The sequence below is a fragment of the Manacus vitellinus genome, unplaced genomic scaffold (assembly GCF_001715985.3).
Source record: "Manacus vitellinus isolate BGI_N305 unplaced genomic scaffold, ASM171598v3 scaffold_11_pilon, whole genome shotgun sequence".
NCBI lineage: Eukaryota > Metazoa > Chordata > Aves > Passeriformes > Pipridae > Manacus > Manacus vitellinus.
This window is the reverse complement of record NW_021938895.1, coordinates 2,954,677-2,976,886: the sequence shown is the minus strand read 5'-3', so window position 1 is coordinate 2,976,886 and position 22,210 is coordinate 2,954,677. Positions and strand designations below refer to the sequence as shown.

Here is a 22,210-nt window from a genome sequence, read left to right as displayed (position 1 = left end):
CACTAGTCCCTCTTCATGTGCTTTTTATGTCTGGCATGTGTCAAATGCCTCTGTTTAATGTGTGTCATAATGATAATTGACACTCTGCAGTAATTACCATACCTTGAGAAAAATTAAATGAGATGTATGTACCAGAATTTGTGACAGAAATATTGACACTATGAGAAAATACTCATGTTCTTGAGGGATTCCCCCTTCCTGAATCACAGTTCTACACCTGTGTCTCTCATGGTCAGTATTTCTCAGTTAATCACATTCTACATTGATGTTATCAGCCCAAATTCCCCTACTCTGGTACTCAGAATGCCACGGTCATTAAATTACACTGATGTAAAAGAGATATGGATCAGGATCTTGATCTACAGAAACAACAAAAAAATTCAAAAGCCCTTTTAGAAAAAAAAGAATTCAGTAAAATTACTTACGAAGAACTGAAGTCCTTAGGATTCAACATGAAAATTATTGGCTATAATTTATGAAAGCCCGAAGCCTCACTGAGTGCTCTTCTGTTAAAGGTATTATAAGATAAATGTCTACAATGTTCACCTTTATTTTCCCACTCCAGAATTATCATGGTGAACTTTTCAGTACTGGCTTCTAATCACGTTTTATTGGATGAAACCTGCACTAAATTATAGGTTAGTTTCCAGTAAACATTCCAGCAAATAAAAAGATGCTTCGATACTAAATAAGCTTGGTGCACTCATCTTTCTCTGAGTATAGACTGTTAGTACTTTCTCAGCTGTTTTAGTTTAAAAAAGTTCTCAAGAAAATTGTTAGGGTGACATTTGTGAAGTTGAGCGTAATAAAATTTCAAAAGTTTCTAAGGGAAAACTGTTAAATGTTAATATGTTTACACAGGCATGCATAGTAGGATTTTCAAAGTTGTCTTTGAGGTAGAAGGAGAAATTCTTAGATGTCTGTCGGTCATACATATATTTTTAATTGACTTTTTAATGCTAAGAGTACCTAAAATGTCATCTCACCTGGAGTTATCAGCCTGAAAATTCAGGCTTCCAGATTTCCTCAAGAGTCAGCGATGTGAGGTGGGTGTGCCCAGAGACCAATCCACCCCACCTATTTTAAGATCCAATTAATAATTTCTTTGTCTAAAGAGGAAGCTCAAGTGCCTATCTTTGGCTTGATGCCTTTGAAGAATAAACAACAAATATGAGGGCATACCATGCTCAGTCTTGCAGAGAAAACATCTGGGGGTGGGAACTGAGGATCCATCATGCTGGTTGTTTCCTCTCTTAGTTAATTATGGACTGAAAAAAGAACATGAACAAGCTGAGTGTGTAAGAGTAGGACCGTGTGAAAGCATCTAGAATTCATGTGAGAGCGTTTACTGATGTGAAGGAACAAGATTCAGGATGGGAGAGGTTCCAGGCGTGGAGAAAAACATACAGCAATTGACAGGACCTTATTATATGGACCTTTCAGTTATTATATGGACTTTACCGTTATTATGTGGTTTTGGATATGTGTATTGCATTGTATCCACACAACACAGTGCACAGCCTGGGCACACCCGGGCTTGCCACAAGTTTGCCTGCTCCCTGCTTCCCCGCTCCCCTCTCTGATAGGCTGCAGAAGCTGCAGAGGAGACAGTTACCCTTCGCCCTTTCCTTCCCCGGTTCCTCCCACATTCCTCCTCCTTTGCCTACATCCCTACCCCGATTTGTTCCCCTGTTTGTCTGTCTCATGCTCCACCCCATATTCTAGCCCTTTCCCCACCTCAAACTCATAAAACCCCTGTACCCCTCAATAAAATATCCCAGTTGCACCTCTGCCTTGTCTCCAGACCTGTCCGTGCTGTGTCACGGCCTCATCCCCCCTCGGACTGTGGCATACTGAGACTGTTATTTTACAGAGAAATTTTTAGGTTCTTCTTACAGTTCTCTAAATATTTCTTTAAAATTCTTTCCAAAGTCTTTAAAGCCTACCAAATTACATTTAAGCACCTAAGGATTTTCTATAGGAAAATTTCTTCATGAATTTGTAAAATTCAGGTTCAAGTTGGAGAGTCTCAAGTCTGAAAAACTGACATCTAACTCTCCATCCTTTTCTTGCTAGAAAAAGACAAGTTAAAAAAAAAAATACTCTGACATAAAATGTTCTATTTGTCCTAAATCACTTTTTTTAGGCCCTGGGGGAAAATAAAGCAAAGAAAATTTAAAAAAACCCCTGCATTAACAAATAGTGAAAAATATCCCCCTCCTGTCAGTAGATCAATGGAAAGAGAACCCATATTTGCTTAGATCCAGTTCCAGGGTTAATTCCTCTGTCTGTCAGAGAGAATTAGCGCCCACTTGGTTCACAGTCCAGCACAGTCTCTGCATCACCATACAGCACAAGCACTGGGGGTGAGGCAGTGCCTATCTAGGCACTGTTAGTCTGCTCTGGCAATATTTGTTGAATTGAGATTGAATTGAGATGTCACTGGATTCAGTCCCAGATGAGTGACATAATCCCCAAACAAGACAGTCAATCTCTGTTCTCTCGCTTTGTCTCATCTCACTTGGCTTAGGCATTTAAAAGGCACTTTTAAAGCCAACTCCTAAGAACGAGGGAGGAAAGAATTATGTGTTTTTACAAAAAGGAGAAAATTTAGTTGGCTGCATTCGTACTCTGTAAATTTACAACAAAGCAAACCTAGACTTTATGGTGCAAGACAGCAACTTGTGTCAGCAATAGTGTGGCCATCAGGACGAAGGCAGTGATTGTCACCCTGTACTGGGCACTGGTGAGGCCTCACCTTCTTCAGTTTCGGGCCTCTCATGACAGGAAAGACATTGAGGTGCTGGAGTGTGTCCAGAGAAGGGCAGCAGAGCTGGGGAAGGGCCTGGAGCACAAGTCTGATGAGGAGTGTTTGAGGGAAGGAGGTTGTTTAGCCTGGAGAAAAGGAGGCTCAAGGGGGACCTTATCACTCTCTACAACTCCCTGAAAGGAGGTTGTAGCCAGGGGAAGCTGGTCCCTTCTCCCAGATAACAAGTGATAGGACAAGATAAAACGGCCTCAGGTTGCACTGCGGAAACTCAGATTAGGAAAAATTTCTCCACTGAAAGGGTGTTCAGGCGTTGGGACAGACTGCCAAGGGAAGTGGTGAAGTATCCCTGGAAATGTTCGAAAGGCACTAACATATAGTGTTTAGAGACATGGTTTAGTGATAGACTTAGCAGTGCCTGGTTAATGGTTGCAGCTGATGATCTGAGAGGTCCTTCCCAACCTTAATGATCCTATGATTCTAAAGTGAGACATAACAGCAACAATTCAGTCCTGAAAGAATAAAGACACAAGAAAATCACACCAAGATTCCTCCTTGTTCCAAATCTACTCCCAAATAAGACTAAGACACTCTTGGATGCTGAATATTTATCAACAAGGCTTAAGTAATTCCTCTTTAGTGAAAAATAAGAGATGGATGGAAAGGATTATTGAGACATGACAGGATATTTCAAGAGTCAAGTGATAGCAATTGCTGAATAGAACCACAATAAAAGGTTTGCATACCTCTTGTCGTGATTAGCTGCTTCTTTGAGTCAATATTCAAGTTAAATTGTGCCTATGCAGGTTAGTGTATGTCTCCAAAGTCCTTCTTCAAGGGATGGTGTTTGTAGGATGAATGTGTGAACAAGTTCCCTGGCTAAGAAACCTGAAAGAATAGGCCAAACGGGTTCCTTGCTTTAAGTAACTTCTACACTTGTATTTTTTAGTTTAGACTCTTCATCCTTGTAAACCAAGGGCTTAAAATTGCTACTTCCTTTGGACAAAAACTTGTGATTTCCATCAGAAATTTACCTTCTCTATAAGGCAAGCTCAGGGCTAACCTGACTAGTATTAAAGTTTTTACTCTCAGAGACAAAAACAGGGGTCACAGAAAAAGTGAGATCTTTCACAACAAGGCTTGGATTGGATTTCCTGACAAGCTGCAGGAATCACAGCAGTGGGAATCACCAAATACCAGGGGACATCGAGCACCCTTCAACCAAGGAGTAGACCTTGAGAAGACAGTTACTCCTGAATAAACCAATCTGCAAAAAGAAATTGAGAAAGGTCTGTCAATCACCTATGCTAAAAGAAAAAAGGAGAAAAAAGGATAAAAAGGCCAATAAGAGAATGAACATTTTGTTTTCTGTTCCACTTAGTTCATACCTGAAAGACCAGAAAGCAGACAAAGAGAAGATAAATGAGCACACCCTGCCTTCATCTGGGCTGCTGGCAAGTCTGCTTGGACACAGCACTTCCCAGTCTGCTGTTCCAGAAGTAATAAAATCTGCCATCATTGTTCTGCTAGTGACAAAGAAGAATTTTCTGCAGAATGGTTTGTGAGAAAATTAATTGACAACAGGCTTCTTGGCAGTTTGCAACCATAACATTTGCATGATCTGCTGATGCCATGGTTTTATTCCCTGCTAATCAGATATTGCTCTCTTTACTGTGCAAGGGCATCTCTTCTAGCTGTTGTTGGCATGGAGAAGGCAGACCTCCTAACAGTAATAATTCCACAACAACTTTCAGTCTGTATAGGCACATATTTTTATAAGGTCTCAAATACCCCATGGAGACAACCCCAACACATAACAGCCAAAATGTGACCATCTGCTTGATCACTTCATGATGTGGAAACTCAGCATTGCCAGCCACCTCCTTGGATTCAGTACAAATCCCTACCTCACCAAATAAGCCAGTTCCTCAGAGATAATTGTGGTCTTTATTTACACACACCTGGATTCAACCCATCTGCTATAATTGAGCTCTGAAGCTTTATCTCTTTGAGCTTCCTCTATGTCAATGGAAGGGGACAGACACCTGTAGATCTGCAATAGACAAGCTAGATTGTCCTAGAATTGAAGGGGAAGGGGATAATATTTGTCCTGCATGTGACAAGCTGTGGGATGACAGGCCAAGGTTAGAAGGATGGGGTGCTATCCAGGACAGTCAGATTGGTACTCTGAGATGAGCTGAGTACACTGGAGCACACTTGAAGTCTTACAGAGATGAACCAAGGTCTCCCGAGGTAACAGAAGCCAGAAGGGAAACACCAGGGAAATATTTCGAAGGAATTAAGAGGTGTACCTCTAGGAAGGCAAGACAGCTGATAGCCCATCTGAAGTGCTTCTAATGAATACATGCAGCACGAGTAACAAACAGGAGAAGGTGGAAGCCATTGTGCTGCTAGAAAGCTGTGATCTAGTGGCCATTCCTGAGACTTGGTGAGGTGAGTCCCATGACTGGAGTGAGGCTATTGATGGCTACAGGCTGTTCAGAAGAGACAGGGGAGGAAGAAGAGATAGAGGGAGTTCCCTCTACATCAACATGTGAATTAAGTGTGAAGACTTGTGTATAAGAATATGTTGAAAGCCTGAGGGTATGAGAGACCAAGGCAATAAAGGGAACCTTTTATTCCTGTCTACCACAGGCTGCCCGATCAAGGGGAGCCTGTTAATGAAGACTTCTTGCTCCAGCTATAGGAGACATTGTGCTTGCATGTGCTTTTCCTGTTGAGGGACTTCAACGACCCCAGCATCTACTGGGAAAGTAGCACAGCAAGCTGTAGGCAATCCAGGAGATTCCTGGAATGTATGGAGGATAACTTCTTGAACCAGGTAATAAAGAGCCCTGTCAGAGGGGACACAATAATGAATCTGATGGTCACCAACATAAGTGAACTAACTGGGGATGTCAAGATTGGAGGCAGCCTGAACTGGAGGGATCATGCATCGGTGGAGTTTGGAGTCCTGAGGGATATGGGTCAGGCAAAGAGTGAGGTTAAGACCCTGAACATTAGGAAAAAAATTTCAGTTCTTCAAGGAGTTAGTCAATAGGATTCCCTGGGAAACTGGCCTCAGGGACAAAAGAGGGGAACACAGCTGGCAGATCTTTAAGGAAATATTCCATAAAGCTCAAGAGCAAGAAATCCTCAGGAGGCAGGAATTGGACAAGGAAGGCAAGAGACCAGCATGGCTGAGTAGGGAGGGATCTGCTGGTCAAACTGAAGGGCAAGAAGAAAACGCACAGGTAGTGGAAGCACGGACAAGTATCCTGGAAAGATTATAGGGACACAATCCGTTTGTGTAAGGGTGGGATGAGGAAGGCCAAGGGACACCTGGAGCTGAATTTGGCAAATGACACGAATAACATGAAGGGAACAAAAGGTATGTCAACCAGAAAAGGAAGGTCAAAGAAGGCATTCACTCCCCCCCCCCACCCCGGATAAAAAAGGCTGGCAAACTGGTCATAACAGGTGAGGAGAAGACTGAGGTACTCAGCAACATTCCCATCCGAGAAAACAGCAGAGAACTGCAGTGATCTTGTGCTAGAGCAGCAGAACTCCATGTACATGGCTATGTGAATATTTCATCTTCCCCTGTAAAATGAAAAGATACTTAATTTTAATATTTCACATGAAAGAATAACATTATATCTAAAAAGAGGTTACAAAATACAAATTGTGTAGCAATTTTTAGGGGGGGGTAATTTTTTTTTTTTTTGTATCTTCCTGCTTCTCTTGAAAAATACCCTCTGGAATCCTAGAATCATAGGATGGTTTAGGTTGGAAGGGACCTTAAAGATCATCTAATTCCAATCTCCCTGTCATGGGCTGGGACACCTTCCACTTTCCACACAGGGAATATCTTACAGACTGCAGATATTATTGTTGTAAGAAAATGAATTTTAATACTCCTTGCTGTCACATTTTTATATTTTGCCCTAGTGCTCTGGTTTCTTTTTAACAATCCTTTAAGATTGTACTGTGCAGTTGGAGCCTTATGAATGAAAACACCATTATAACAATAATTTATCAGCTTGAGAGATATAGGCTGAAATGGTACAAATTTCTGGCTCAGTCTTATAATAATAACTCATGACAATATCTAAAATCACTTTCAGTTCTTTAAAACTGAAGGGAAAGAGCAATTTGCGATGCCATTGTTTGGATGAATGGGCAACATTCTCAGAAGCAATCAACTAAAATAAACTGATATATAGGTTCCTGTAGGAGGCAAGTAATCTTAAAATCTCTTTCTAAAACAAAACATAACTTTGCATTCTGTCCTACATTTAAATTGCAGTGATTTATACATATGGTTTGGCTTATATTTATTGTTATTTGACTTTCTAAGTAAATTCAATGTACTGAGAGTACATCGTGAAGTGCTTCTCACAAAGCTTTGCTGACATAAAAGTAATAAAACTAAGCAGGCTGTGAGATCAGTGATTCATTGGGAACTGTCAGCACCTTGCTTCTGGTGTAGATTATAATTTTCTTTCTTCTGAGCTTAGCAAGCAAAACACTCTTAGTAGCAGACTTAAGAGGCTGCTGCTCTCCGGATTTTTTACATCTTTCAGTTACACGTACCAAGCTATTAAATGGGATCAGCAATCTGGGTTTGGGTTATCTCTGCCTTACGCCCATTGCAATGACTGACAACACAGCATTTTAAAATGTATAAAAAACACTAAAAAAACAAAGAGTTTAAAGTAGTTTGATCAAGCAGTTTCCACATTCCTCCTTTTTCTTTCACAGCGTTGGGCTTCTTATAAAGGGTAATCTATTTGTCATACCTTTTAGGGGGGAAGGACCATTGAAGCAGCATGACAGATGAAAACAGAGGAAGAGATCATCTCTCCATTTCTTATTGTATATGCTGGTTTTAATGATCATAGAAATTAGTGAATGCACACAGTAAAGTGAAGTGGAAGTGACGGGCTTAAAACAGCTGAGGGTTTGGGCCTCAAGTTGACATTAGTGATACACTGTTTTGTCAGTCAGCCTATAAAGCAAAGCAGCCCCTCACCCTCACACCACTACACTTTCAACCAGTGAAGTCATCTCTATAAAAACATGATAAACTGAATTAGCATATTGTACTTTTTATAATGTCCACAAAGGGATTAAGACACCCATCCCCCAAGTGTATATATATATACATGACAGTTAGGTACCTCAGCAGAACTCAGAAATTCCACATCAGTGGGATTCTTGTGCACTTGCAGTGGCAGAACAGCATCACCCTTTGGCTAAAGCCTTTACTAGAAAACAGAGCAGGCCAGGCCTATGACTGTCTAAAGAGTATTAAATTTTTTGCATGCTCCCTGACATGGTTCTGCCCTGTTCATGGCACTTTCCCAAATAACTCCCTGGTGCAAATTAAGGTTTGTGAATGACCGTTCTGTTCTAGAGGCTAAAGGAGTAACATACCATAGTTTACGTGCTTAGATTGCACCAGCTGGCTTCTGTGACAGAAAATTAACCCTAGAAATAATTAATTCATTAGAATGGATGCAGATTAGGAATCTCCAATGACCTCCATAGGGACCTATGCACAACAAAAGATTCATCAGAGAAAGCACTCCCTCTCCAGACTCCTTGAGGTGTTAAACATATTCAAACTAATTTCATGATCAAAATTATGACCATTTGAAATTAGGGATATTCAAAATAATAATGGGAAAAGGATGAGCAGCCAGCTGACTCACTGTTCCTGGTATTCCAAGCAAAAAGAACACTCCCCAAAACAGAAATGTGTCTTATATATTGTTCTAAGACCATAGTTTAGCCTTAAACTTTCAGGCTGAGTTTAGACAGAATAATAATTAAAAGAAAACCTTAATGATCTCCCCCCGGGGACGGGGAGATGCTAAAGGTCAGGTTTCAGATACATTAATGAGCTGCTAAATGCTGCTAACTCAAAAAGGCTTTTTTTAAGTCCTGCCCAAGCCAGCCCACTCATATTTTTAATGCCAGCACCGGGCATATCAGATGTCTGTGGGAGTTTTGCCATGAAAAGAAAGCTCCTCGTGTGCTTTATTTACAACCATTTCACCAGGGTTTATGAGAAGCAGCTTGAAGGTGAAGCCATGCCCCACAAAACTGAGAAAGAGCTTGTTGGTCTAATTCCAGCTCTTCATGGGGTCCTCTGGCCAGTGAATCAGAGCCATGCAGGGAAGGAGTCCTTCGGTGGTGGCAGCCCTGCCTCTTGGAAAGGCTGAAAGACAACAAGGGAAGGAGTCTAGGGCTTGCAGAAAAAGCAGAAGTCATGTGCTATCTTAAAAATTGCAGAAGCAACATGTTTTAACAGATGTCTATGAATTTGTATGGTTTACTTCCTCTGTGTCTTGGTCTAACGCCCAAGATACAAATCCCCAAAGTATGACACGTATATATTGATTGATATCAGGCTTTAAGCATACAAATTGTAATAAAAATCCTGTACTACATGAGAACAAGGCTGGTCAATGCCATATGTTCACTTCTGGAGATCCTTCTGGTAGTTTAAAACTAGATTTCTTTTTGCCTCAATTTCACTGCCATAAAATAGGTGTAATATCCATAATGTCACAGAAGTCATGATAGTCATTCATGTATGCAGTGCATGAGGGAATTGATGCATGCACTGCTGTATCAACCCATGGCAAAATAATCAATTTTTAATCAGTTCTCTGCACAAGTGGTGAGGGTAAATGGGACCTGAGACCAGGCAGTGAAAGAGATAAGTATCTGTAGCAATTTAAAGATAGATTTCTAAATGGTATTGCTACAATGTTAAAATTAGTAAAGTCAAAAACTTAAATGCCAGAATTAAGGGCCAGAAGAGCTGCACGGCTTTAATTCATTCTTCTGTGGCTTTGGATTTTAATGCAGTCAGCCCCATGAATATACAGGGATGTAAAAGAATTCAGACTGATTCAGGTCAAAGGGTTTATCTAGCTCAGCATCTTATTTCTGATAGCAACCAATGGCAAATGCTTTAAAAATGAGGATTTCAACAGATCAAGCATCAAGTCATACTTTCCCAAAACATTCCCATCAGGGTCCAGCTGCTTCTTGGCTGGCTGGCTGCTGCATCCAAAATTGTTCTGACTTTACTGACCCTTTCCATGGAGTTTTTCTCCCCAAATATGTGCAAGTTCTTTTAACTTCCTGAATGGTCCATATTAGTGTTATAGGGTTTTGAACTAATTTGACACAAGGGGAGCTGAGAGCCCTGGAGCAGCAGGCAGAGCATCAGTATGTTGCAGTTTTCATTTTTCAATAGAGCTGCATAATGAGAAGGAAGGAGTAGGATTTTATTCCAGGCATTGGATAAGTCATTTCTTCTCTCTTTGGTTCATTTTACTTTTCACTCCTTGTCTAATGAGAGGAAACTTTTAGGTCCAAGGAAAGGCTTTTGCCTACGCAGAGGCACTCTGAGGATCTTTATAACCATTTGGCAGCTCACCTGGATGAATTCCTGCATCTACAGCATTCCCTGGCACTGCTGTTTGATAAATGGTATATATGTAACCTACCCATCCCACACTGGCAATCTGTGATCCCTAGGCTAAATTTATAAGCCCACACTGGGAATAGAGGAGAGGCTGCTGCTCCCCCGAAGCATTACTGTGTGAGTAGCACAGCCTGTGTATCACAGAGTAGGGCAGCAGCCACATCTCTGCATCAGCTGCTTGGCAGCTGCCTGTGACTCTGAAGCAGACAAATATGAGGATGCTTCCCAGCATGAGCAGTCCCACTGGTGGGACGACCTGAGCCAGATCTGTGGTGCTGCAGTGCTCTGAACACCATCCCAGGCTTGGCAAGGGCAGCAGAGCAGCCTTCCTCCAAGTTCCAGTGCAATGCAGAACCTGGGCTTTCTGGGAAGGGAAAGGGAGATTTAACACCTCCTTTTGAAACTGCTGAGTCAGTCCCCATATTTCCTTCACTCCCAGCAAACAGAAACGAAAGGGTAATGTCGCTTCTCGCTCTGCCTTCCCATCTCTTTTCTGAAGTAAACAAATGTCAGCAAATCCTGGACTAACAGCACTGTTAAAAATATCACCCTTTCAGCAGATGGGTTCATTGCCTTTGGTCTGAAGCTATCTCTTCACTGCAGAAAAGGTGTGTTTTTACATCAAGATAAGAAGTCTAGATGGAAACCTCAGTGGCTGAGGGAAGAACATAAGTGTTGTGCTCTGCACCACATTGCCACCAGCTGGAGTAATTTCCAAACAGAGATTATTAGTGTAGGAATTTTACAGGATTTGACCTGTTAATTATCAAGGTAGAAGCCAGCCCTGCTTTACTCGGGTAGAACTTGGCCTTGGGCGTACAAGTGAAAATGAACTACTACTTTAGCCAAGATGCAGCACTCACTCTCTCCTTAGCATATTACAAACCACAGCACCCAACCTTCAGTCCAAGTGAAAAGATGGTGTCCTATTAGACTTTGGAGTTGTATGGAAAATACTCATGATCAGAGAGACTATATCCCTTTCAAAGAGAGATAAATCCCCACAAAGCTTTGCCCGGGTGTTTTTGTCTGTTCAAGGAAGGGGACTCATTATTCTGGTGACTAATATCACTGGGGAAAGTTAAGAGTGATTTTTTTCTGCTTATTGCTTGTTATGCTCTGGAATCCTGCAGTTCAGAAACTTCAGATTGTGCAGACGAATGTGTCTTGTCAATGGAAGGTAAAGGTTTTCAGCTTTCAAAATTTGGTTCCACCACTGCTAGCATTATACATTTACCTCATGTATAACTTCAGAAATAGGTCCCATTCCTTCAAGCACTCCTTCACTTTCTTTATTAGCTCAAACTTACAAGTGCACTGGTCATTTTTTGGATGTGTATTCTTTTACACCTTCTATTTACTTCTTCAACTATTTAACCTCTCTTACTTTTCTTTGAAGAATTCACAATTGCTCCCTCTCTGCCAGAAATCAGCAAATTACCAAATGTATTATTTCTGTAATGATTCAAGTATAGATTATTTTTGCTGGATGCCAGAATCTACACTTGATCAAAGCATTTTCCTTTCTTGAAAGAAAACTAGTACCTTATTCTTTTGGATGTTACCGAACTATCAAATCCAGGTGATAAAGTGTTCTGATCTGTGTCACAAATCCCTCCTATGCTTTTAGCATAAATGAATATATAATAAATTCATCAATTATTTGATCTAAATTCATTATCTTGTCTTCTATGTCACTTAAACTCCCATCAATGAACAGCAGATTCCATATGCGCAGTTCTTGTTTACAATGTTCATTAAAAGGCTTAAATGAGAAACAGCAAAAAGTGCATTTTAATTCATTGCTAAGCACAGCAGAAAACTAAGCAGGATTCCAACTTTATGTACAATTTGCAAGCAGTATACGTTAGCTCAAACCTAAATCTCCCATAATGAGGTGTGCAGCCCAATGACTGATCACATCCATTGAAATATTCTCTGTGTTCAGTTCTATTTCAATGCATGGGGGGATGGGGGTGGTGTGTTATTAAATATTTCTGTTCCTTCTAACAAGAAGAAGGGGAGCTTCTAAGCATGAAAAATTGTAAAATTTGACCTTAAAATGAACTACAGCAAGTGAACCTTGAGTACAAAGTGATGTCACCACAGTTCAGTCAGAAATATGTTTGTGTCTGGACTAGCAGTTCTTTGGCTCATCTCCAGTGCTCAGCCCTGGGCTCCTACCCAGGGATGCTTATGGTGAAGCTCTGGAAAGGTCTTTTCAATATGAAAGATACAAAATTGGATAAGATTCAAAATCAGAGATGCCAAATTCTTGTTAGCACTAATTATTCTTAATTCAAATCAAGATCAAGGTCCCATCATGCTGGTCTCTGTGTAAACAGGGATAACAGTGTTTGGCTTGAGAGTCTGCAAAATGAGAAACACAAGCTGATGAAAGATTGAGGATGTGCCTAGAGGATGTGATGTGGTTTAGTCCAGCTCTCATAGTTGTTTGGGCTTCTGCATGTTGTCTGGGACAACATTTATTTTGAGGGGGATGGGAAAGAGTACGGTAAGGGGGCTGTCAAGGACTGTGGAACTAATTGACTGAAGAGGGAACATACCAGAAAGGAGATCAAAAGAGCCTGTGAACCATCACTTTTAATCTGTATTTCCAACAGATTCATGTTAATCTAATGTACAGATTGGTGTTTCTTAGGAAATTGGAAGGCAAGGGAGGAACTCAGCTACAACTGCCACATCATTGCACCATTTTCTTCTTCTACAGGCATCTACAGCTATGGCTGTGGTTGAGAAGTTGGCAGAATTTTATGGGAGCAGTGTTGGGCTGATATTGAGATTTCTGAAATATGGCCAAACCAGACAGAATCAAATGTTTGCCTCTCTCCTAAGTGCTCTTCAGCCTCAGACATTCATGGGGTTGCTCTCTGCCAGGCTCCACTGAAATGCCCACTAGGAGACTAACTCTTTCATGTTTTGGTCTCATCAGCAATTCCCAGAATTATTTAAAAGGCTTTCAGAAGTGCTCATGCGAGCAGAAATAAGTGCAATTACTTGGAGTACACATGAAGGCATCAGTCATAGTCTGTATGGTTGGCAGAAGAGCCCTCTGGTGCACTGTTGCTTTTTAAAAGGGGTTTACATTGTAATGGGAATAGGCCAGACCTTGGGAGCTGGAAGTCACCAACGTGTTCAGGCCTGTGAAGTGGCTATAGTCTGGCAGAAACGTTTTTAAGGAAATTAAAATATCTATTAAGCATAACTGATTTCATTTATGACATATGTGATAGATTTAAGTTTACTTGCTGTATTTGTCTGAAATGCTAAAATCCAGGAATAAAGAAATCTCTTGTGCAGCACTAGAGGTTTCCCTGAGGTCCTTGCCACTAAAGACTCATGGTTCAACTGGCTGAGGTTTCATTGCACTTGGTCAAACATTCTTGCTATAAAACCCAGCTCTGTGATTTAGCCAATTTATTATGATAATGATCTGTTTCTTAAAAGAACAATTCTACCCTGAATACTTTTTGAGAAGGAAAGGCACAGCAGGGTGTAAACCCCTCTGTCAGCATGCCTGCATAAATCTGACTAGAGAAGAAATTGTGCATGTTGTGGCATCACAAGGAGAATGGACCTAGAAAGGATTTAATTTCTGTCTAGATGCTTTTTACCATCACAAAATACCATTTATCAAATGAGATAAAGAATTATAAGTTTAGTCAAAACAAAATTTCTGCAGGAAATTCAGCATCACATCTTGAGTGTACATTCTATATTTGTTGCTGTAAGTTCCACGACATTCAGAAGGTGTAAATACTGTAATATCACTGATAATTCCTACAGCCCAAGGAAACTCCTCTCTTTGGACAATGTTAGTCAGAAGTCCATTGATTTCACAGTTGGACTTTCTATCCCCAAAATCTGAACCTTCACTGGCATTTTACTGATAAGCTGAGGTCTGACTTCACCTCTTGCACTGATATTCTGGAGAAAGAGCAAACCACTAAATACTGTGAGAGTGATTTAGTCCCTCATCAGGACCCCTTAATTACTCTAGTTACCACTAAAGCAGCACAACAACTAAAGGAAAACTAAATAAAGAAGAAATGATCAACAATCCTACTATGTGAACAATTCAATTACAATCATTTTACAAGTATTTAGACACGTAAAATTAAAATCATTCTTTTCCTACCTACATTTCAGATTAGTTTTAAAAAATATACTCTATCTTTTCCTTATCCTTAATCAAGCTGGGAATTTTTTTCTTAGAGTTAAGGTCCAGTTCTTATCTGGATGCAGTGTGCTGAGATTTACCTTTATGGAAGTATCTAGATTCAGAACACATTTCCTTGTGTATCTTACTGCTACTTGAAGTATTACCAAGCTTCAGATTCTCTTTACCTTCTGCATCAAAGACCCCAAGGATTTACTGATTCTTCTCAAAGAAGTAGTTTAATAATTTTTTTCTATTTCTTCTTCCCTCTCTGAGATATGGACAGTCCTTGATGACTGTGATTAATTTGTTTAATCTCTGTGCTTCATTTTTTAAATATAAGTGAGGATACTAATATTAATGACACTAATATTAGTGATTTAGTGGAAGAACAAATGCATCCTACATTGCACTGTGTTGGGATACAAAGCTCCTCCTCTGTAAGAAAGTGATGGTGTGAGCCTAAATTATCTACAATGGGGTCCCCAGCATGAGATCCACATTGTCCTGCTGGAGCTAGTCCAGAAAAGAGCTAGGAACATGGTCTAGTGGAAGGTGTCCCTGCCCATGGCAGGGAGTTGGAACTAAATGGTCTTTATAGTCCTCACTAATTCTAGGATTCTAGAGTTCTGTGCTTCAGTATCCTACTACTGTACATGGCCCCTACTATCACAGGGTATTGATTAGATAAAACAAGAGGAGTTTTTCCAGGATGTGAATTGGCCTCTCTACTACTAAAGAAGGAAAAAAATCTTCATGTGCCCTGTTTGCTTATTCATGTGGGAAAAAAAATGTCATTTCCACAAATAAAATAGTTTCTTTCCAGTAGACTCATAGCAAAGAATTTTAATGTAAAATTATACTTATTGCTCACCACTATGATTTAAAAGTAAGCTGTCTCTGCATCCTTTGCAGACATGGAATGTTTACATGTTTTGCTGTTAATGAAAACTGACTACAATATTTGGGTTTCTTAGTGCAGAAATGCTGAGTAAAGCTGTGCTATGGCACTTACTTCAAAGACTTGTTGGAAATATAACATAGACAACAAGGTTATCACATCGACTGCTATCACCTATAGCAGCAAATAATCTTCTTTATGTGTTGATCCAAAAAAAGTGCAGAGTCATTCTGATCTTCCTTCCTAGAAAGTTTCCAAAAGCTGGCAGTATCCAACCTCTCCTTCTAGCAGTGCCTCATGGCTTCAGACTGTGGTCTCAGTGGATATTATGTGGAGTGACAAATGCAGATCAAATTCCAGTGCCAAGAAGCTGACTGGTTGTGGCAGAAGCAATAGCTAAACGCTGAACAGGCATGCTTTGGTTAAGAAAACAGACAGAAGAAGACAGACTGGTTTTCATGCTTAAACAATCCTAAGCATCTTAAGTCAAATTTAGGTAGGATGGCTCGAAAGTAAGAGACCTCAGGAATCTGAACAGGATCTGCCTTGCAGCATTGACAGGATGTAGGATGTACCTAGCACTCACATTAACATTTATTAATCTAACCTTGAGACTTGTAACGGAGAAGACTTTTTGACCCTCTTGGATAGTGTGTTCCAGTGTTTAATGAACCTTAAAGAAAGAAAGATTTGTTTTTTTCTGGTGTCTAAGTTAAATGGGGGGGGGGGGTTGTGCAAATGAAACCATGTCCTTCTCCAAGTAGAAATGAGAAAGAATTTATTTCTGTCCTCTTCTTAATAACTTATTTCATGTTGAATGTTGTTGAGTTACTACTGACGTTCCAGTCTATATGGGAAAAAAGTCCAGCTGATTCAGTTTTCCTTTACACTTTTCATTTTTAAATAAAAGACCATTGTTTGCTGGTTTTATTCCTCAGGGTATTCACCTAATTTTTCCATTTTTTTTAAATGTCCCCACTCACAGCAGGGTTCTGGAACTAGATGATCTTTAAAGGTCCCTTTCAACCCAAATCTTTCTACGGTCCAATGAAAATACCATGCCCCTTTTCAAAACATCACTCCAGTTCTCCTTTTTGAAGACACATACTTTGCTGCTTCTCTCCATTCTTCTTGGATCATCCCATCTACTTTCATTCTCTAAAATGACTTCTAATAGTTCTGAGATTGCTTTGGCTTAATTTTTATTTGATTCATTTCTCCAGGCTCTTCCAGCTTGAATAAGTTTAACTCAATCAAGTGGTCTTTAATCTGTTATTTCATTCTTCTTTTTTCTATCCCTATCTTCTTCAAACTTATTTTTAATATCTGCTCACAATTAATCTTTTGGTTTTGGATTTGAGGCAGAAAACACATTATTTATTTCCATCTTCTCTGCAGCCTCCCTTACTTGCTCTCTTAACCTTACAAGTAATGGGATAAAAATTTCTCCTCTCCTTTTCTCTTAAGTAGTCATAGGCCATTGCCTGTCTGGCAAATAAAAAATTGCTGTACTTCATTTGTGTCATGTCAGTACCTGAGAAACTTGACTGTTTTTGACCCAGAGCCAAAGACCTTCTGAACCTTCCTACAACTGCTCAGTGAACTTAACTCCACTGTCAGTGTTGTCAGTGACATAACAATGCAGCTGAAGGAACAGAATTTTACAGAGTGAGTGTGGTGTTCGAATCACCAGAATTGTCAGATAATGTTCAGAAAAAAAATGGATTTGTATCCTTGTTGGGGAAGGGGGACAGACTTGTTTATGTGGGGAGAGCAACAGAGGCTGACTGGAAAATTTGGTATCTAAGTAATGATGGGGAAAAACCAGTCAGGTAAAGATCTTGTGGCAGCAAGGAAATTACTGCACTGTATTCTCCAGTATCTGTGTTTGTGTGATAGAACTGAAGTTATTTGTAAAAGGGGGATAAGTTGAAATTTTGCATTTGTGTATTAATTATCCTGAGAAAATCAGTGCCAATATTCATCCTCAAAGAAGTTGCAAAATTAATATTTTTTTCCTTAGGTTACTACTTGTTCTATTTGCAAAAAAGTCTAGAGTTTAATTACAGTATTTTAATTTTCAATATTTTCACAAGTTTGTGCTTAGTCATTAGTGTGTACTCTTGGGTATTCCTTTATACATATGTTTGACAATATAAAGCTCCTTTCTATTAGTCATTGCATACCTACCCTAAGATTAAATGCGCCCAGGAATTCTTCACTGAGAGTGTGATATACTAAAATTTTTGAATTAATAACAATAAAAACATGACAAAGATACAACTGTGAACATAAACTTGCAGGAGGGCACATAAGTGAGATTTTTGAATAAGCAGAGAAAAGCCAGTATTACTGTTAATTGTTGATAGAGCTGTTAGAGCATTGCTTCACCCAACCTGGTGCTGGAGCATGTCCAGAGAAGGGGAACGTAGCTGGTGAAGGGTCTGGAGCATAAGTCTGTTGAGGAATCACTGAGGGAGCTTCTCTACAACTCCCTGAGAGGAGGTTGTAGCCAGGTGGGGGTTGGTCTCTTCTCCCAGGTAAGAAGCAACAGGACAAGAGGAAGTGGCCTCAAGCTGTGCCAGGGGAGGTTTGCATTGGATAGTAGGGAATATTTTGTTTTCAAGCACTGGAAGAGGCTGCCCAGGGAAGTGGGAGAATTACCATCCCTGGAGGTATTAAAAGATGTGAAGATGTGGCACTGAGGGACATGGTTTAGTGGTGAACGTGGCAGAGCCAGGTCAACAGTTGGACTCCATGATCTCAAAGGTCACTTCCAACTTAAATGATTCAATGATTCCTATACCATTAAATTTAGCCATGCCAGGACATCGGCACTGGAAGTGATGACCAGCCAATCTGGTCCACACACTGTAGGGTACTTAGGCACTTGCTTTAAGAAAAGTATAAGAATGTATCCAAGTCACTGGATTCTGCAGCTTTACACAGCTGAAGGAGCCAATTCTTTCTGCTTGGTGGTCTGAAAATGACAGTGTGCAATAACAGCTGTGCCAACGACAGCTGCGCCTTGAGAGTTTGAGCAACTCACCCTAAACTTACCAGGGAATTCAAGGTCCCTCCTGAACTGAGACACTGATTCATTAGAGAGCAACATTTCCACGCAGGCCTTTTGCTAACTGCAAGACTTCTGCAGTACTGTAGGTTTATCTTTCACTGGGGACACCGATTTGCAGTAAAGCAGGTAACATTCACAGAACCTGACAGTTTATGCTGTAATTTTCCGTGTCTAGAATGGCTGTCAGGAGTCTGCTTTGGGCAACATAAGCAGCTGTATGAATCCCAAACAATTTAAATCTAAAGACAAACTCAGCGGTCCTTTAGTTGTACATACTTGATTATTTGCAAGTATACCGTTGTCATATTTCTGCTTTTGATACAAGAAAATTGCCTTTGTGCATGCTTTGATTCCTGCTATAGAAAGTGAAGGCCCACAAACAGAGGCAATTTGCTTCTACTTCTCTCCTGCTCAGTAGTGTGTTTCCTTACATTGGCCAGAACTTTGTCAGGGCTTGATCCAAAGTGCAGAGAACTTTCCACTTTCTCATCAAAGCCCAAATTGGTGTTTTTATTTGTTGACCAACATTTTTATTTGAAAGCCAAGCCATTTTGGCTCCTTTTTTTGAATGTTAGATTTTTTATTTTCCTCCAAATTGAAATTCTCTAATGGGGGAAAAAAAAATAATGTGTATGTGTGTATATATTTTTATCAACATATGCATTGTAGGAATGTGTATACATAATGAATAACTTTACTGGTTAAACCTAAACTAAACTAGTTAAACTAGTAAGATCAGATTCTGATCTTTGTTACCATTCTATCACAAAATGTAATAGTTGTAGACTTCATAGACTGCGACTGTGATAAGTAAAATGAAAGTAAATCTGTATTAAGCATTAATTTATTAAAAAATCATACCCAAAAATATTTCTCAGGGTGGAATATGAAGTAAGAATGTGTCATGGAGCACTGAGCAGGTCTGACTTTTCTGACTGTCCTCTCACGTGAGCTAAGGGAATTCCTTGTCATCAGGAGGAGCTCTGGATAGCTGAGAGAGAAAGAGACAGAAGAGTTATAATCATAGAAAATAAACTCATATGTTTTCCAGACAATTAACGTGGACCAATGACTTAGCCATTACCACCTGCATGTCAACTTTCATATAGTGTGAAAACTTGTGTACTATCACTGAGGAGTTCCAATCTCACTCAGTAGAGAGAGAATCATGATCCAAATTATTCTGGTTATTTGTACTTACAGTATAATTTCTCCTCCATCCAGCATGAAGAACCAAGATGTTCCCACTCATTTCTCAAACAATGCCTTTAATTTATACTCTTTGGAAGAAAATGTTGTTACTTGTATTTTTAAGTGTTTCAAATTGAATCCCTTGAGCCTTGAAAGATGTAGTGGGATCCACAAGGAATTTCAAGAATGAACCCAAGGCTTGAACCAAACTTCATGTTCTCCTATATTTACAGTCCCTTTGGGAACTAATTCAATGTCCATTAAAATCAAGGAATGTTTTTTAAACATTTTTTCATACTTTCTTTTCTGAGTATGGAGAGTCTCAGAATATCAGGCATGTTAATCGAAGCACCTGTATATGAATTCTGGTATCCAGCTTTAGACAGAAAATTCACAATTTTCCATTTGTTTACCTGGAGACAAAAAAAAAAAGAACAAAACTTAGCTGACAATTTTTTTTTACTGCTGGGGGAAGAAAAACCTGCAGGATGACTGGACCTCCCCCCTTACATATATGCACATGTATACACTTTGTTTTCTCTTTTCAGGTCATGGAACCAAAGGAGTGTTTGAACTTCTTTCAGGATGGCGTCGAACCAGAGAGAATCTGCCATTCAAGGACCGGGTAGCAGATGCCTACTCAGATGTCATGGTCTCCTACACAATGACAAGCTCCTTGTATTTCATAGCCTTTGGCATGGGTGCAAGCCCTTTCACCAACATCGAAGCTGTAAAAGTCTTTTGCCAGAACATGTGCGTCTCCATCCTGTTGAACTACTTCTATATCTTCTCCTTCTTTGGCTCCTGCCTGGTCTTTGCTGGCCAGCTGGAGCAGAACCGTTACCACAGCATCTTCTGCTGTAAAATCCCTTCAGCAGAGTACCTGGACCGGAAACCTGTGTGGTTCCAGACCATGATGAACGATGGCCATCAGCACACTTCCCACCACGAGACCAACCCATACCAGCACCACTTTATCCAACATTTCCTCCGAGAGCACTACAACGAGTGGATTACCAACATCTATGTCAAGCCATTTGTGGTGATACTGTATCTCATCTATGCCTCTTTCTCCTTTATGGGGTGCTTACAGATCAGTGATGGAGCCAACATCATCAACCTTCTTGCCAGTGAGTCTCCAAGTGTCTCCTATGCCCTCATACAGCAAAAGTATTTCAGCAACTACAGCCCAGTGATAGGCTTCTACATTTATGAACCTCTGGAGTACTGGAATGGTACTGTGCAAGAAGACCTAAAAACACTAAGCCAGGGGTTCAACACAGTGTCGTGGATTGAACAGTATTACCAGTACCTTCGGGTGGGTAACATCAGTGCAACCAACAAAAGTGACTTTATCAGCATCCTCCAGAGCTCCTTTTTAAAAAAGCCAGAATTCCAGCACTTCAAAAATGACATAATTTTCTCCAAAGCTGGAGATGAGAACAACATAATTGCTTCTCGTTTGTACCTTGTGGCCAGGACTAGTGAAAACACACAGAGGGAAGCAGTGGAATTGCTGGAAAAGCTGAGGCCACTCTCTCTTATACAGAGCATCAAGTTCATTGTGTTCAATCCTACTTTTGTTTTTATGGACCACTACGGTTTATCAGTAACTATGCCTGTCCTGATTTCTGGTTTTGGCATCCTCCTGGTGTTAATACTGACCTTTTTCCTGGTTATCCATCCTCTGGGAAATTTCTGGTTAATTCTCAGTGTCACCTCAATAGAGCTGGGTGTGCTTGGCTTGATGACCCTATGGAATGTAGATATGGATTGCATTTCTATACTGTGCCTTATTTACACTTTGAATTTTGCCATAGATCACTGTGCACCCCTGCTTTATACATTTGTACTCGCTACTGAGCACACCCGAACTCAGTGTATAAAGAACTCCCTCCAAGAGCATGGGACAGCCATTTTGCAGAACGTTTCTTCTTTTCTTATTGGGTTGGTCCCCCTTCTCTTTGTGCCTTCAAACTTGACCTTCACACTGTTCAAATGCTTGCTGCTTGCTGGCAGTTGCACACTTCTGCACTGTTTTGTTATTTTGCCTGTCTTTCTAACCTTTTTCCCACCTTCAAAAAAGCACCACAAGAAAAAGAAACGGGCAAAAAGGAAGGAACGAGAAGAGATCGAATGCATAGAGATTCAGGAGAATCCTGATCATGTTACAGCAGTCTGAAAGGTTTAGAAAAAATAATAGTATATTCTCTTTTTAAAAAAGTGTTGCACAAAGATGCAGGGAAAATAGAGCAAAGATCTCAGCTGCTTGTGCTGGCCAGGTCTGACAAGGCAAAGGAAGATCAAGAAGGGGTATTCATGACACCTCAAGGTGCAAACTTTTTTTAACAAAAATAATGAAAGTAAAATAATCTCAAATGTTTTCTTTGAATCCTCATTCTCCACCAGGGAAGAGGCTGTTGGTCATTAAGTGTTCCTGAATCTTAAACTGTAGCTCTAATGCAAATTGCTTAATTTGTCTTATGTAGGCCTGAAGCAAGGGTGAAAAAAAATAGTTACCATTAAGTAAAAAGTAGGGAAAAGGCAGATTTTTTTGCTAAAATTGTCCATGGAAGAGAAGAAGAAGC

The 22,210-nt window shown here is 40.1% G+C and overlaps 1 protein-coding gene across 2 annotated transcripts in view; it reads left to right on the top strand.

The window, feature by feature from the left end:
* Positions 1-21,842, top strand: part of PTCHD4 (patched domain containing 4) — an 82,757-nt gene extending 60,915 nt beyond the window's left edge. For both annotated transcript variants that reach the window (XM_018088963.1, XM_008927045.2), the window contains exon 3: positions 20,171-21,842. In XM_018088963.1, the coding sequence (XP_017944452.1) occupies positions 20,171-21,804 (1,634 nt within the window). In that variant the 3' untranslated portion in view covers positions 21,805-21,842. The remainder of the gene's footprint in view (positions 1-20,170) is intronic.
* Positions 21,843-22,210: the final 368 nt, after the last annotated feature.